Genomic DNA, 19,019 nt, shown 5'->3' on the forward strand with positions numbered 1-19,019 from the left:
TTTTCATTTTTATTTGTTTAAATTTTTATTGGAGTATAGTTGATTTACACTGTTGTGTTAGTTTCAGGTGTACACTAAAGTGAATCAGTTATACATATAAATATATCCACTCTTTTTTACATTCTTTTCCCATATAGGACATTAGAGAGTATTGAGTAGGGTTCCCTGTGCTCTACAGTAGGGTCCTTATTAGTTATCTATTTTATATATAGTATTATGTATATGTCAGTCTCAGTCTCCCAGTTTATCCCTGCCCCCCTTTTCACCCCTGGTAATCATAAGTTTGTTTTCTATATCTGTGACTCTATTTCTGTTTTCTAGATAAGTTCATTTGTACCATTTTCTTTTAGATTCCACATATAAGTCATATTGTATGATATTTGTCTTTGTCTTACTTACTTCACTCAGTATGATAATCTCTAGGTCCATCCATGTTGCTGCAAATGGCATTATTTTGTTCTTTTTATTTATTTACTTGGCTGCATTCGGTCTTCGTTGCTGCGCGCAGGCTTTCTCTAGTTGCGGCGAGTGGGGGGCTACTCTTCGTTGCAGTGCACGGGCTTCTCATTGCGGTGGCTTCTCTTGTTGCAGAGCACAGGCTCTAGGCACAGGGGCTTCAGTAGTTGCAGGATGTGGGCTCAGTAGTTGTGGCTCGTGGGCTCTAGAGTGCAGGCTCAGTAGTTGTGGTGCACAGGCTTAGTTGCTCCGCGGCATGTGGGATGTTTCCAGACCAGGGATTGAACCCATGTCCCCTGCATTGGCAGGCAGATTCTCAACCACTGCGCCGCCAGGGAAGTCCTATTTTGTTCCTTTTTATGGCTCAGTAATATTCTATTGTATATATGTACCACACCTTCTTTATCCATTCCTATGCCAATAGGCATTTAAGTTGCTTCCATGTCTTGGCTATTGTAAACAGTGCTGCAGTGAACATTGGGGTGCATGTATCTTTTCGAATTATGGTTTTCTCTGGATATATGCCCAGGAGTGGGATCACTGGGCCATATGGTATTTCCGTTTTTAGTTTTTTAAGTAACCTCCATACTTCTCTCCATAATGGTTGTACCAATTTAAATTCCCACCAGCAGGGTAGGAGGGTTCCCTTTTCTCCACATCCTCTGCTGCATTTACTGTTTTTAGATTTTTTGATGATGGCCATTCTGACTAGTATGAGGTGGTACCTCATTATAGTTTTGATTTATAATTCTCTAATAATTTGTGACATTGAGCATCTTTTCATCCGCTTTTTGCCATCTGTATGTCTTCTTTGGAGAAATGTCTATTTAGATTTTCCACCCAGTTTTTGATTGGGTTGTTTTTTTTATATTGAGGTGCATGAGCTATTTGTATATTTTGGAGATTAATCCCTTGTTGGTCGCTTTGTTTGCAAATATTTTCTCCCATTCTGTGGGTTGTCTTTTCGTTTTGTTGATGGTTTCCTTCACTGTGCAAAAGCTTTTAAGTTTAATTAGGTCCCATTTGTTCAGTTCTGTTTTTATTTTCATTGCTCTAGGAGGTGGATTCAAAACATGTTGCTGCGATTTATGTCAAAGCATGTTCTGCCTACGTTTTCCTCTAAGAGTGTTAGAGTGACCGGCCTTACATTTAGGTCTTTGATCCATTTTGAGTTTATTTTTGTGTACGGTGTTAGAGAATGTTCTAATTTCATTCTTTTACATGTAGCTGTCCAGTTTTCCCAGCACCATTTATTGAAAAGATTGTCTTTCTTCACTTGTGTAGTCTTGCCTCCTTTGTCATAGGTTAATTGACCATAGGTTTGTGGGTTTATCTCTGGGCTTTCTATCCTGTTCCATTGATCTATATTTCTGTTTTTGTGCCAGTATCATACTGTTCTGATGACTGTAGCTTTGTAGCATAGCCTGATGTCAAGGAGCCTGATTCCTCAAGCTCTGCTTTTCTTTCTCAAGATTACTTTGGCTATTCAGGTCTTTTGTGTAGCCATACAAATTTTAAGATTTTTTGTTCTAGTTCTGTGAAAAATGCCATTGGTAATTTGAATCTGGGATTGCATTGAATCTGTAGATTGCCTTGGGTAGTATTGTCACTTTGACAATATTGATTCTTCTAGTCCAAGAACATGGTATATCTCTCCATCTGTTTGTGTCATCTTTCATTTCTTTCATCAGCACCTTGTAGTTTTCTGAGTACAGGTCTTTTGCCTCCTTAGGTAGGATTATTACTAAGTATTTTATTCTTTTTGATGTGATGGTAAGTGGTATTGTCTCCTTAGTTTATCTTTCTGATCTTTCGTTGTTAGCATATAGGAATGCAAGAGACTTCTGTGTATTAATCTTGTATCCTGTGACTACTAAATTCATTGATGAGCTCTAGTAGTTTTCTGGTAGCATCTTTAGGATTTTCCTTTTTGTTTTAACTTTGTATTTTATATTGGAGTATCGCTGACTAACAATATTCTGATCAGGTGTACAGCAAAGTGATTAAGTTATACATATACATGGATCTATTCTTTTTCAAATTCTATACAAGAGTAATGCTTATCCTCTCTTTATAATTTGAAGATATGTCCCTACTATCTTCTACATCCCATTCTTCGACTACTGTCCAGAGTAGTTCTGCCTCCCCCACCCCCATTTTTGCTCTTTGCTCAGGGATTCTTACTCTAGTTTCAATCAAGGGACTTTGGTTAGTTGGTTATTTTTTGGTTGAGAGTGTGGTACCCTTGGAAATTTCCTTTCTTTAGAGTCCTGTGTTGTACTTTAACATATATTTTATGAGCAATCTAGTTGGGAGCGCCCTTTGATATTTTTAGTTGTCCATACTGCCAGATGCCAATGCCAATTCTTTCATTTTATCATAATGTTAATCATTACTCACCTAGAAAGAAGAGTACCTCCTAACCTGTCTACCTTAATTTCATATTTTCCAATTTCAATTAATCATATATATGGTTGCCAAATTGACAGTGGACATATTAGACATGCTCTGTGGTTGTCACTGCCTTGACAGGGGCATGGTCTGCTCCCTATTTGCTGGAGTAGAGGCCCCCAGATCCGTTTCTTACCTGTGTTCTGATCTGTGGTGTCAGGTAGGTGGGATTGGAGCACTCCCACTGGCAGAGAAGCCACTGAGTATTCCTCCTCTGGAGCTGCTCACCTGGGTGTGCTCTGTTGTGTCACCTTTCACCCATTGTGCGAGCTCTCAGATTACACTGTTGTTGGCACTGCTCTTGGCCATACCTTAACTGTGGGTATGCCAGCAGTTGGCCCTGCTGTCTCTCAGTTGTTGTTTTCACCAGGGCACCAGCATAGATCCACTGTTCTTGGTTGTTTTTTTAATACTTCTTGAATTTTTTTCTTTTTCAATTCACTCAGCCTCAACCCCCTCTACCTATACTGCTATTCAAGCAATTTATACAGTCTTTTAGTGATTACTATTTGAAATCTGACTATGCATAGTTACCAAAATGAAACAGTTATTATCTTCAACAGTACAAAAAGCAAAGACCTTAGCACTTGATTTACATGATATATGTAATTAGTATTTTCTGATCTTAAAAATATCAGACCATTTGTGTGTGTGAATGTATGTCTGTGTGTATTTACCTGTATATTAACCAAATCATTTTTTTTGAAGCCATTCCTTCTTGCTTCTCAAACCTTCCTTCTGGGATCGTTTTCCTTTTTCCTGAGTTATGTTCCCTAGAAGTCCCTTTATTGAAGATCTGTTGAATGCTTTAAGTTTTTGTATATCTGAAAGTGTCTTTATTTTTCTTTAATTGTTGAAAGAAAGTTCCACTGTCATATTATACAAGAGTAATGCTTATTTTCTCTCTATAATTTGAAAGTATGTCCCTAATGTCCTCTACATCCCATTGTTGCCATTGAGAGGTCTGGTGTCAGTCTGTCTGTATCAGTAGTTCCTTTGTAGGTGATCTGTCTTCTCTCTGGCAGTTAAGATCTTTTTATTTTTGGAGTTCTGCATTTCCATTACAGATGTCCATAATTATAGATTCTTTTCAATTTATCCTGCTTGATATATATTGTCCCTCTTGTGTTTATTGATTCATATCATTTATCAGCTTTGGAAAATTCTCAGCCTTTAACTTAATTACCTGATTAGACATGTTAGACTTTTCCATGTTCTCTGTATTGCTAACCTCTCTTTATATTTTTTTCTCATTTCTCTGTACATTTTCTATAATTCCTTACTTATGCCTCTTTTACTTCACTAATTCTCTCTTTGTGACAAATTATTTAACTCCAGTTCAGGTTTTCATTTCCAAAAGTTCTATTTTATTTCTTAAAAAATCTACCTGGTAATTTTTTTTATTATATCCTGTTGTATGCTTATTTTCATGGTTCCATAATTATTTCTTTTAAAATCTTATGCTGAATTATTTTATATTCTAACTTTAATAATTCAGTGATCTGAAATCCCTGGAGAAGTAAATCTGTTGTTTATTTTCTAATTTTCCATCACAGTAGCTTGTTTTCTTTTGTATTCAGTGATCTTTCATTGTGAACTTCATACTTGTTTTATTTTAATTTATGGCAATCCTGATGGCTTCTATCAAAAGTGCTTTAATCCAGGCATGGATTTTCTTTTTATTTTTTCTACCAAAGTTAGGGGCACTAATAACCTGGGATCATTTTAGCCCATGTCTTAATCAAAAGTCTCAGGCTTAGCCCCTTTACCTTGAGACTTGTTCAGGGCTCAGTCTACTGAGGGTGATGGTCCAGAGTAGTTCTGCCTTTTTTCCCCCCATTTTTGCTCTCTGCTCAGGGATTCTTACTGTAGTTTCAATCAAGGGACTTTGGTTAGTTGGTTATTTTTTTTTTACTGAGAGTGTGGTACCCTTGGAAATTTCCCTTTTTTTAGAGTCCTGTGTTGTACTTTAACATATATTTTATAAGCAATCTAGTTGGGAGTGCCCTTTGATATTTTTGGTTGAACATACTGCCAGATGCCAATGCCAACTCTTTCATTTTATCATAATGTTAATCACTACCTCTCACCTAGAATGAAGAGTACCTCCTGACCTGTCCACCTTAATTTCATATTTCCCAATTTCAATTAATCATATATATGGTTGCCAAATTTATGTATCAATGGACATATTAGACATGTTAAATTTGAGTTTCCTGGAAATAAAGAGTTTGGAGCTCAGGAAATAAATGGATCCTAGAGATTTATGGGTCATTGATATAATTATCAGTGCCATAGGAGTGGGTAAGGTTACTGGGGAAAACTTCATGGAGTAGGCAGAGAAAAATTAACTTAAAAAGGAGACTAAGAAGATGAATTCTAAGAATTGAGAAAACAAAGAATGAATCTCCAAATGCAAGGAAAGAGAGGGTTTCAAGGAGGGGAAGTTAATAGAGTCAGATATGGCCAAAAGGGCACACAAGATAAGAACTTATCTTTAAGTTTGAACATTAGAAGATGGATAATTTACTACTGCTAGAAAAGTTTCATTGGAGTGGCAACAAATGCAAAATGGCAGTGAATGTATGGAAGAGTAGTACAACTTGCTGATCCTCTGTCTTCTTCCTCATTACATCCCACTTCCACTGTATATATAATGAATCATTCAGCTTCCTGGAACAAAAATAAACACAATTTTCTTCTGATCTCCCATAGTTGAAAGGGATTCAAGCAAATACTGGAGATACTAGTAAGTAGAGCCAGGGAGGAGATGGGATAACAGTAATCAAACACAGAATGGAAATTGTGAAGTGTTTCAGGTTCTGGACCTACCAGCTCATATGGAATAATAATAAGCCTTGTGTGTTTGAATTTTAATTGTATTAACTATTTCACTAATAAATGTATGTACTCTGTCAATAATAATATTATACATTTCTGACACGTTTTATTTGAAATCTCATATATTTTTTAAAAATAAATTTATTATTTATTTATTTATTTTTGGCTGCGTTGGGTCTTCATTGCTGCAGGAGGGTTTTTCTCTAGTTGCGGCGAGCAGGGGCTACTCTTCGTTGCAGTGCGTGTGCTTCTCATTGTGGTGGCTTCTCCTGTTGTGGCACATCATTATATTTTATACCATTTTATTTCACAATATAAAACAGAGAACAGAGAACAACTTGGTTATTTATCTTCTTGTTTCTTGAGTCAGAAAGACTGACAGTTATATGTAAGTCTCAACGTTTAGACAAAATAAAGATGAACTTTCATTCCCAAATCCTGTGCAAATTGTGTTTGTGACATGCTTTTCTCTCAGGATTTTAAAATTTCTACAGAGGTAATTAATTTAAACTGAAGTTTGTTCTCATGTATTTTAGCCTAAAATTAAACTTTCACAAAGAAAATTCTCAGTTTTACCTCAAGGAAAGATAGGATAAAAGAGCAGAAAAGTAGTATCTTTAAAAAATAGTTATCCGAAAAAGAGGGGATATTTGTATACGTATGGCTGATTCACTTTGCTGTACATACATCAGAAACTGACACGGCAGTGTAAAGCAACTATACTCCAAGAAAAAAAAAATCTTAGAAACCATTTATTATTTTCATTTACAACAGAGAACGTATTTTTTCCAAACTCACAAATATGAGAGTTTTGTAATAATGCAACATTTGACTTCTAAAGTTTTACCTAAGAAACATAAAAGTATAATTATATGATTTATATTAATTGCTCTTATCCTGCTATGTTCTCCATATCCCCATACTTTTCTCTTACATAACAAAACACAACAAAGTAAAATATAATGAGAAACATTATTTCCTAAGCTATCATTTCTCCACATTAAGCAGCACCTAATCTGGTTATGTTTATCTTTGAAAGTTGCACTGAACACCTCCACAGGGCTGTGTGCCTCAGCTCCTCCTAAGTACAATAAGAGTTCACATAGGGAAGATCCCAGCAGGCAAAGTCCCTCCTGTTTGAGAATATTTTTCTTATCAGAACAAAAACAGTAACACATAAGTAAATTAAACAAACTGCTCTCTCCTCTTCTGTAGTTTTGTTCACAACATACAACATTTCTTTTCTTCCTTATAGGTACCAGAGATTTGAAAAGGCATTTCTGTTAGCTGTTGACATTGGTGCTCGTGACCTGTTTATGGTGAGTCATTCCCAGAGATGATTTTGTGCCTTCAGTTCTAAGGCTGAGTAAGTTGTCAGCTTTTGTGACCATTAAAAAGGATTAGTGTCATTTGTGCCTTCGACACATGGTGGGAAAGCATTATTCCATCCTGGCTTGCAGCTCTGCTTTCATGAAACTGGTCAATAGCCATCTAGTCTCTTTTGACTTGTTGACATTTTCCTTGCCAGACCCAAAGGATTTTTTATGTTTTCTAAGAATTTATAATTCTTGAACGTTTCTCCTCATGTACGTTGATGTGAGGGGATGACACCTTTGTATCTAACAAGCTTAAATGTCTTTCTAATCCATTCTCTAAAGAAGTACAACTTCAGAAACCAGGACATAGGGCAAAACATGTCCCCTAGATCTTGAATGTGCTCAGTTTGTCCCTTAGATTTTAGTGAGAAGTAATATATTATGAATGTTCTCACTTGTATTTTTAAAGTATCCACAGTGCAAAGTGGATCCAAGAGGATACAAATTCAAATATGCTTTAGTCCTCCATTTATTAGCTACGGAACAGTAAAATCAACCAGTTTCTTACAGATCCTTGTGCTCTGTATCAGGTTCTTATAAGATCTTTCATCACAGCGTCCAGTGAGATCAGATAAACAAAGGTGGGGTTCCTGGTTTTCCAGCATATTCTGCTCCACAGAGATTTCACTGTTGTCAATGAAACAATGAAGCAAAAGCTTCTTGAAAACAACAAAAACTTCTGGAAGGCTCTTTTACCTGAATCTTCTGCACAAATGAAGACATTTTGTAGTTTAAATTAAGCTTTGATGCTTTAGATGTTAATATGGGTTCAGGACTTTGGAATGAATTTGTTATTTAAATTCTAATTTTGCATCATTCAGTTAAATTGTGCTTTTATTGATCATGAAAAAAATCTAATTACTTCAAATGTATGAGCCTTTTGTTGGTCATCTGTATTTTGTTAGGTCAAATTGATCAGGCATATTAGTATATTAAGGGAACATTTTATTATTTTCACCAAAGTCTATGCATGCAGACATCACAGTGTCAGAAATTTAATTACAACACTTTTTAGATTTTCTGACCCCAATGACTTTCACTCTTTATCTCCACCTTCTCACCTCTGACACTACTCACAAGTAAAGGTAGATTTTCTTCATATTTCTTTATTTTTTTTATGTCTATAGTCCCAGTCTTTTTTCTAGCCAAGATAAGAACTGAAGAGATGAGTATTTAAACATTTAGTGTCTGGTAAACTTTCTTTCTCAATGTATTATTATATTGCTGTGTAATTTTTGCTGCTTTGGCTATTAATTAATACATAATTATCAAAGCCATCTTATAAATTTTTTTCAATTCATATCTGTTTCAGCATTTAGTCTCAGTTAGGCAGTAACAATATAAAGAAAGTCTCCATGTTAGTTTAAAGCCAAATAGGCTTTCTGCTGATAGGCTAGCCCTAACCCTAACCCATAAGGATTTTTACTAGTAAAAGGTAAAAACCTAAAATAAGGGAATGAGAGAAATAGTTTTACTTTCCTTTTTATTTGTAAAAGTGAACAATCAGAATGCTACATCCTTATTCTTCCTATGTAACTTTGCTTCTTTATAGCCCAAGATCTGCCTTAAGGAAGCATTAAGAGCCTTAAGAGAGCATTAAGGCCTTAAATAAAGCTCCATTTAAGCTCATGATTCTACTATATACATTTGAAGCTCTATATTGAAATTGTCTAAAGAATTTATCATGTTTTCTAATAGATCAAATATTACTATTTAAATGATCATCTAGCCTATATACTGAGAAATATTACCTCTTTGAATTTAAAAGTTTTTTAAATAAACAGGATTATTCCTACATGTAAATTATCTTCTACTGCCAAGATATCTCTTCCTTAAAGAATAAAAATATGACCACATTGAACGCAAAGGGGTCACCTAAAAAGTATAATGGTTAACCTGAGAATATTCTTTTTGCATTAGCATCTATCAGAGATAGAAGGATAAAAGATATATAGCATGATATCAATAGGCCTTGAATATTAAAAAGTCAGTGTGTAGGTACTGGACCTGAGGAAATGGGCCAGAAAGGACCTCTTTGTCTGCTTTACACTGTAGCCTAAGTGAACATCTTCTAAATTAGGGTCAGCAAACTATGGCCTGCCAGCCAAATCTAGCCCCAAAATGGCTTTTTACAGTTTTAAATCGCTGAAAAAAATCAAAAGAAAAATAGTATCAAAACACTTTAAAATATATGATATTAAAAATACATGATAGTGAAATTCAGATTTCAGTGTCCATAAGTGAAGTGTTATTGGAACACAGCCAAACTGATTTATGTAATGTGTATGATTGCTTTACTCTATGATGGCTGAGTTGAGTGGTTGCAAGAGACTATATAGCTTGTAAAGCCTAAAATATTTCTATCTGGTGTTTCACAAAAAAAGTTTGCAGACCCCTTGTCAAAAAAATCATAATTTATAATTTCACTCTTCTGTTTAAAACCCTTTAGCAGCTTCTCGTCACCTTTGGGATAAATTCTAACTCCTTAATATGGCATCTGAGGCCCCTCCACTCTCACCTCTCTGCTTTCCAGCTACATCAGCTTTCTTTCAGTTCTGAGAAATGTACTCTACTCCTTATTACATCCAGACCATGTTAAGGAGTTTGGGTTTACCCTTACCCCAAATCAGCAAGGTGTAATGGGAAAGTGTAATGGTAGATACATGGAATTTGGGTCATAAGTTCCCTTCAAGATCAGTAACTTTTGAGTTTTTAAAAATGTATATAAATGACGATAATAATATAGTACCTACCCATAGGTTGGGTTTTTTAATTGAATAAAAGCATCTTTCAATTTTATAGTGCTTTATAATTTTTAAGTTTCACACAGATGATTTTATGTAATCCCATAATAACCCTTTGTTTCCCTTCACTCCTATATTGCCCCTCCCTCTTTCCCTCTCCCCACTGGTAACCACTAGTTTGTTCTCTATAAGTCTGCTTCTTTTTTATTATATTCACTAGTTTGTTGTATTTTTTATATTCCACATATAAGTGATATCATACAGTATTTGTCTTTCTCTGACTTATTTCACTTAGCATAATGCCCTCCAAGTCCATCCATATTGCTGCAAATGGCAAAGTTTCATTCTTATTTATGGCTGAGTAGTGTTCCAATGTATATATATAAGACATCCTCTTTATCCATTCAACTGTTGATGGAAACTTAGGTTGCTTCCATACCTTGGCAATTATAAATAATGCTGCTGTGAACATTGAGGTGCATGTATCTTCTTTGACTTAGTGGTTTTGGGTTTTTTTCAGATATATATCCAGGAGTGGAATTGCTGGTAGTTCAATTTTAAGTTTTTTGAGGAAACCCCATATTGTTTTTCACAGTGGCTGCACCAATTTACATTCTCGACAACAGTGTATGATGGTTCCCTTTTCTCCACATCCTCACCAACATTTGTTGTGTTCTTTTTGATGATAGCCATTCTGATGGGTGTGAGGTGGTATCTCATTGTGGTTTTGATTTGCATTTCCCTGATGATTAGTGATGTTGAGCATCTTTTCATGCGCCTGTTGGCCATCTGCATGTCCTCTTTGAAAAAACTGGCTATTCAGTTCTGCCCATTTTGTAATCAGGTTGTTTGTTTTTTTGGTGTTGAGTTGTATGAGCTTTTTATATATTATGAATATTAACCCCTTATTGGTCATATCATTTGCAAATATTTTCTCCCATTTAGTAGGTTGTCTTTGCACTTTTGTGGATGGTTTCGTTTGCTGTGCAAAAGCTTTTAAGTTTAATTAGGTCTCACTTGTTTATTTTTGCTTTTGTTTCCTTTCCTTTTAGGAGATGGATCCAAAAAAATATTGCCATGATTTACGTCGAAGAGTGTTCTGCCTATGTTTTCCTCTAGGAGTTTTATAGTATCTGGTCTCACATTTATGTCTTTAATCCATTTTGAGATTGTTTTTGAGTCTTAGTGGAGATACTGTATTGGAAGTACTTTGTAAACTAGGAAGTACTAAACAGATATTATGTGTCATTACTATTAAGAGAGAGCAACAGTTGCTTTTACATGCCAACTGCAAGAAATAATGAAGACCTGAAACAGGGCCTGAATTACATGAATATAGAAGAGAAGATATTTTATAAGCAAAATCAATATGATTCAGTAAGCCCTTAGATGAAAATGAAATCTTTAGATTATGAGTAAATAATAATATAATAAAAAACAATACCATAAAATATAAAGAACAACGTTAAAAAAAATCACTTGAAATTTTCTTATCCAGAAATGAACATCCTTTAAAATACCTCTATAAGTGTGCGCACGCACTAAACTTTTTATTTATAACTAGTTTTTTTCATCAATGTTATAGTGACAGTTTTCCATAAAAATAAATATAGACCTATATCACTACTTTAATGGTTACATTGTATTCCATTTTATGGGTGGTACTGACATAAAAGCAGGCATACAGACCAGTGGAACAGAATACAGAGCCTAGAAGTAAACCCATGAATATACTGTCGACTGCTCTTTGACATGGGCACCAAGAACACACAATGGGGAGAGGATAGTCTCTTCAGTAAATGGTGGTGGGAAAACTGGATATCTACATGCAAAAGAATGGAACTGGGCCCACTCACAAAAATTACCTTATACCACTCACAAAAATTAACTCAAAATGGGTTAAAGACTTACATGTAATACCTGAAAGCACAAAACTCCTAGAAGAAAACACTGAGAAAAAGCCACTTGACATTGGTCTTGGCAGTAATTTCTTGGATAAGACACCAAAAGCAAAGGCAAAAAAAGCTAAAATAAATAAGTAGGACGACATCAAACCAAAAAGCTTCTGCCCAGCAAAGGAAACAAACAAGAAAAAGAAAAGGCAGTCTATGGAATGGGAGAAAATATTTGCAAATCATATATCTGATCTGGAGTAAATATCCAAAATACGTAACGAACTCATACAACTCAATACCAAAATTCAAATAATGTAATTTAAAAATGTGCAAAGGACCTGAAGAGATATTTTTCCAAAGAAGACATACAAATGGCCAACAGGTACAGCAGTCGTCAGGGAAATGCAAATAAAAACCACAGTGAGCTATCACCTCACAGCTGTTAGGATGGCTGTTTTCAAAAAAGACATAAGATTTCAAAATGTTGGCAAGGATGTGGAGAAAAGGGAACCCTTGTACTGTTGGTGGGACTGTAAATTGATACAGCCATTATGGAAAACAATATGGAAGTTCCTCAAAAAAATTAAAAATAGAACTACCATATGATCTGGTATTCCCACTTCTGGGTACATATCCAAAGGTAACAAAATCAATATCTTGAAGAGATATATGTACTCCCATGTCCACTGCAGCATTACTCACAAGAGCCAAAATCTGGAAGCAAGTTATGTGTCCATTGACATGAGTGGATGAAGAAAATGTAATATACAGAAAGATATATATATACACACATATATATACACATATATGTATACACACACATACACACACATACACTATGGAATATTGTTCAGCCAAAATATGAAGGAAATCTTGCCACTTTCTATAACATGGATGAACCTGGAGGGCATTATGCTAAGTGAAATAAGCCAGATAGAGAAAGACAAATACTGTGTGTTATCAGTTATATCTGGAATCTTGAAAAGAAAAAAGCTGATTTCATAGAAATAAAGAGCAGAAGGGTAGTTGCTAGGGGCTGGTTAGTGCTCTTTGTGTACTGTTTTTAAAATCTTTCATTATCCCAAGGTCTTGAAAATATTCTTTTTTAATCTTCTAAAAGTTTTATTATTTTAATGTTAACATTCAAAGCTATGATCCAACTAGGTATGGCTCAAAATTAATTTCTGTCATATACACACACACACACACACACACACACACACACACACATATATCCAGTTGACCTATGACTGTTTATTAACAAGACTGTCCTTTGCTTATTGCTTTACATGGCCACCTCTGTCATAAATCAGGTTCCCATATATACGTTTAGGTCTGTATCCCTGTACCAAGACCAGTCTTAATTATTGTCCTTTTTAAGTATTTATATCCAGTAGCATAAGTCTTCCAACTTTGTTTAAATGTGTTGTTCTTACTGTAACTTCTTGTGATAGATGCTTAAATCATGGATTTTTTTAGGCTTTATTTTCCAATGTATGCATTCAAGGGGATAATTTCCATTCAAGCATAGCTTTGTGTTCTGACACTTTGTCATATTTTTCATTATCATTCAGCTCAAAATATTTCTAACATTTCTGTTGTGAATTCTTCTTTGCCCATGGTTTCTTTAAATTTCAACTAATTTCAAACAACACACACACACACACCCCTTAACCTACTGTATTATGTCAACCCTTTGAAATTTGTTGAAACTTTCTTTATGGCTCATTATATGGTCAATAGTGAAGTTTCCATGTTCATTGAGAAGAATATGTACTCTACAGTTTACAGTTGTTAGGTACAGTATCCTATATAAAATCAAGTTTGTTAGTCATGTTGTTCAATTCTTCTATATCTTCACTCAGACTGATGTATTAAAATTTTCCACTGTGATTGTGGTTCTGTTTGCCTTTTTTGTTATTTTATTTGTTTTAAGGCCGTGTAGTTAGGTGCATGCCAGTTTAGAACTGTTATATTTTCTTGGTATATTGCACCTTTATCATTATGAAACATTCTTCTATGTTCTAGAAGTGTTTGCCTTAAAACCGACTTCATATCTCAAAGTGTACCTACACCAGCTTTATTTTGGTTTGTGTTTACTTATATCCTTCGTATATCATAATCCATGTTTCCTTATATTTAAGTTGTATCTCTTGTAAGCAATATAGAGTTGGATATTTGTAATCAACTCTCACAAGCTTTGTCTTTTAATTGGATTATTTAATTGATGTAAAACATAAATAATAGTACAACTATTTCTTTTCTGTATGTCTGACTTATTCTACGTCCTTTAACCATTCTTGGCCTTCTTAGTATTAACTATATTCCATTCTTCTCTTTCATTTTTTTTTTCCTCTTTTTCTCTTGACTAATGTCTTTTTGGTAGGCCTTTTTGTTGTTGCTATTGTTTGGGGGTCATTTACTCTTATCTCTTTCCTCTTTTTTTTTTAAATTGAATTTTGGACATAAGATATTTAAAATTTAGTGATAATTTGAGGCTGTATATGATGTTATTTTCCTCCAGAAAGAATTTACTTTTGTTTCTGGCAAATAATTAGGGTAAAGGTTAAACAACATTTTAATCTGTTCTGGAGTTGAGTTTATTTGAAGCTGAGTTTCAGTCTGAGAGGTGGTTTATTTCCACTTTATACTTATATCAAGAATGTAGCCCTTCAGTAGTCCCAGCTGACAGCTCTGCCTCCTCAGCAGTCTCTGAAGTATAACTTTGTACTTTTAGTCCAATACCTGAAACTCTACCTAAAGCTCTGTGCAGTTTCTCAACTTTTCAAACACTACTTTCTGCGCAGTTAAAGGCTCTTGGCCACCAATTACAAATTGGCAAATGCTTTGAAAGCAAAAGCAGCACCAAATATCAGGCTTATACCTCTCTGGGCTTTGCTTCTGTCTAGGAACTTGGTGTTTCAAATACTCACTGTCTTGGTAGGTCTCCAGTGTCTTCAAACAGAATTTTAGAAATTATTTTATCCAGCTGTTCTAGTCATTCTCAGTAAGAGTGTTCTCTTATATATCCTTATCTGGATAACTGGAATCAGAAGTTCTGCAGTATATTTTTGGAAGGTGAGTGAAGTGTTAAACTTGGCACTAGCTGCTTTCCAATTCTGTATAACTCCCTGCAGTGTGCTATTATGTTTGAACTATTAAACACTAAGAGCCTTAAATGTGACAAATTCTACTTTTAAGCATAACATGTCATCAATTTTATGCCCAAAATGGATCAAATGAAATTTTATAAAATACTGCGTGCTAGGGTTTATCACTCAATTAAAGTAAAAGAACTAAAAAGAACCTAATTTTTTCCTATTTTAACTCATTTTCAAGAAAGTAAAAAAAAAATTTACAGCTCTTCAAGTTGAAGAATTGTTTTAATCTTGTAGGATTAATAATGCAAGTCTTTCCTTTTGATAACAGTAGGAGATATTTGTGATTATGCCTGCTTAAATTTATAGTCTGTCTTGCTTGAGGGCATGCAAGTGCTTTATGATTATCAGGAACAAAATCATTACAGCTCAAAAAATTAAAGAAGTTAACTCTTCTTAATCATCTGCAAAGTGCCAGGCATTATGCCAGAGGCTTTGCATGTTATCTTATTTAATTTTCATAATAATCCTAACCAACAGAATTATTATACCTATTTTATAGTTGATAAACCTGATAAGGAAAACTGAAAATTGTGATTCAAACTCAGATGTGTTTGACTCTAAAATCCATGTCATTTCCAATTATACCAACTGCTTATATAAACAAAAGATTTGGAAGTTCTCCAAAAGTTAGCAATTTATGACTTGATGACTACCCATAACTAAGTCTAAGAAAGCTATTGTTTCCCTTTTATTCTTTATGAAAATGCACAAAGATTTCAGTAAGTCTGCTTATTGTAGAATGACAATCTACATGACAATCTGATCTAGCTTGAACGATTTACAGAACCCCAGCTTACTGGGGAGATGATTCATCCAAATTAAGTGCTCTTAAAGTTTGTCTGTAGTAAAAGGGAAGTGTCTGTTGTGTGCAGTGAATATGAAAAGGATCACAAAAAAGTAGCACCAATTGCCTATTTCCCTATTTTCTCATTCATGTCTCCAGGAAAGAATACTTTCACATGTTTAGGCATGATTTTCTTTCAGGTAGATGTGGTTTATGCTAGTCATCATATTGATAGATCTTCCAGAACCATGAATCTACTCTTTGAGAACCCATCTGCATCTTGGGAGACACAAAGAAGAGTTGTATCTTAGAGTGTCATGTGAACCGGACAGGTGTAACACTTTTTGTGTCCATCCCCAATCTCTTGTCCTTTAGAAAAGCATCAGCTTCTCATTGATCCCTATAGTTCAAGGCTGTTTCTTACTAAAACCCAAACAAAGAGAAATAATGATATAATTAATATTGGTTCAACTGTTTTAAAATATTACTGGTGAGGTAAGGGAAGGGGGAATCTTCCACTTCCAGCCAATGGAGGCATTGGTTTTCAGACTTGCCCTCCTACTGTAAAACTGGACAAAATATATGAGACAACTGTATTTAGGCAGTGGACAATAAGGACAGCAGGACCATGATTCCTCAAAAAATGGAGAATACACAGATGAGGCCTGTATACAAGTTCCAGAGCAGAGACCAGTGATGTCACTCAGCTGAAGAGCCAGAGATAAGAGTTCAGAATTCAGGGATGATGAGGGGTCTAGAATTTGTGGGGCAAGATACCAGAAAGGGAGAATCTGTGTGACGAGTGGGGACCCAGAAGTCTTCATGGTGGTTCCCTTTGGGTCTTTGATGGGAGAGTAGGCTGCAAGTAGACAAAGCCTATCAAAGAGCCTCTGCTGTGACACTGAGAGCAAATGGAAAGGCTGCAGAGTGCTGAGACATGCTTTAATTCTGGTTCAGCCAAAGTGAAGCAACCTCACTGAGCATTTATATGAAACCTCAGAAATGCCATGCTTTAAGAATAAGGACCACATACTAAGACTATTTACAAAACTGAAGTAAATCTGCCTTTAAATATCATAAAACCAACTTGACAGGATCAAAAGAATCTACCACAAATTTAATGCCTTGCTAGTACAAAACTCAATATCCTTTAAAGAAAGACAATATAATCCAAACTCCCTGAAATGTGACATCCACAATGTCGAGCATAAACAATGTCGCACATTACTAGGTGTGTGAAGAAGCAGGGAAATGTGATGTATTATGAAGAGAAAAAGAAGCTAATAGTAACAGACCCTGAGATGACCCAGATGTTGAAATGAGCAGACAAGCATTTTGCAGCAGCTATTATAAATATGTTCAAGGATTTTAAAAGAAAAGAAGAACATAATGACTGAATATATAGGGATTCTTAGCAGAGACATAGAAACTATTAAAAACCATGGGGGGAAGAATTCTAGAAATGAAAAATATGAAATCTGAAATCAAAAATCTACTTAGAAAAATAACAGACACTGTATAATAAAGGATTAGTGACTTTGAGGATAGTTCAATAGAGATCATCCAATTTGAATAAAAGAAAGAAAAAAATTGCAAAAAATGAACAATGACGCACTAACATGTGAGACAAAGTCAAGTGCTCTAAAATACATGTAATTGGTGGAAAACATCAGTCTAGATCCAAGAAGCTCAGTGAACTCCAGATAGAAGAAAGCTCTACCCAGGCACAACATCTTGGAAAACATCAGTCTAGATCCAAGAAGCTCAGTGAACTCCAGATAGAAGAAAGCTCTACCCAGGCACACAACATCTTGGCACAGCATATCCAGACTATTGAAACCAATGATGAAGAGAAAAATCTTTAAAATACCCAGAAAAAAAAATTACATAAAAGGATCAGCAACTAATAGGAACCATCACTGACTTCTCATCAGAAGCAATGATGCCAAAAGATAATGGAACAACATATTTAATGTACTGAAAAAATCAAAACTCTCAACACAAAATTTTATATCTAGTGAAAATTACCATAAAATGAGAATGAAATAAAGACACTTTTGAATAAATGAAAGCTGACAACTCAGCACAAACAGACCTGCACCGTAAGAAAAATTAAAGGATATTCTTCAGGCAGAACAAATATGATGCCAAATGTGGATATACATAAAAGAATAAAGAGCTTTGGAAATGGTAAACGTGGATTAATAATAAAAGTATTTTTTCCTCATGCCAAAATTTCTTTAAAAGATAACTGTTTAGAGGAAAAATACCAACAATACATTGTGGTGTTTATAACATATGTAGATATGAAATGAATGACACTAACATCACGGGGGTTGGGGTAAATGAAATTATACTGCTGTAACGTTCGTACCTTTTACCTGAAGTGGTATAATATTAATTCTAAGTAGACTGTGATAGATTAAGATTGCATATTGTAGTGCAGAGAGGATTTTCTTAAAAATTTAAATAGATGTGCAACTTTAAAAAGTCAATAGAGGAAATTTAAAAATACATAAAAAATACTCAACCCAAAAGAGGGCAGTACAGGAGAACAAATAGAAAACAAATAAGCAAGATGGTATACTTAAACCCAAACATTTATAATTACATTAAATTAAAATTAACTGCACACTACAATTAAAAAGCAGAGATTGAATTTTTTTTTTAGTCCAAGATTGTGGAACTGGATAAAAAGCAAGACCTAATTATATTCTGTGTATTAAGAGAAACATTTCAGTTATTATGACACAATAAACTGAAATTAAAAAGATGTACCATGCAAACAGTAAGGTATCAGACAAATTAGACTTCAGGACAAAGGAAGTATTACCAGAGACAAAGAAGGACACTTGTGATAATGAAAGTTCAGCAGAAAGACATAATTCTAAATGTTTATGTACAAAATAACTGAGTTTCAAATATATGAAGCAAAAGCTGACAGCACAAAAGAGAAATAGACAAATGTAGTAATTCACAGAACAAGTAGTAAGAAAAAAATCGATAAAGATTAGTGAACCTTTTAACCAACTTAACCCTGACAGTTTTTGAATCCACATCCAACAACTTTAGAATGCACGTTCTTTTCAAATGTATGTGGAATATTCACTAAACATAGACTATCTGCTGGTCCATAAAATAAAGCACAATACACTTTAGTAGACTGAAATATGACACCAAAGGAATTAAATTACAAGTCAATAACATTCATATATCTACAGTTCCCAACTATTTGCATATTAAACAGCACTTCTCTGAAAGTCTCATGGATCAAAGACATCACAAGAGAAACTCGGAAATATTTTTAATTG

At 34.6% G+C, this 19,019-nt stretch overlaps 1 protein-coding gene across 1 annotated transcript in view; it reads left to right on the forward strand.

Annotated features, from left to right (window-relative positions):
• Window positions 1-19,019, forward strand: part of WDPCP (WD repeat containing planar cell polarity effector) — a 360,469-nt gene that overhangs the window by 231,473 nt on the left and 109,977 nt on the right. Inside the window, exon 14 of the mRNA XM_028168397.2 lies at window positions 7,004-7,067. Coding sequence (XP_028024198.2) covers window positions 7,004-7,067 — 64 coding nt within the window. The remainder of the gene's footprint in view (window positions 1-7,003; window positions 7,068-19,019) is intronic.

The sequence above is a fragment of the Balaenoptera acutorostrata genome, chromosome 12 (genome assembly GCF_949987535.1).
Source record: "Balaenoptera acutorostrata chromosome 12, mBalAcu1.1, whole genome shotgun sequence".
Lineage (NCBI taxonomy): Eukaryota > Metazoa > Chordata > Mammalia > Artiodactyla > Balaenopteridae > Balaenoptera > Balaenoptera acutorostrata.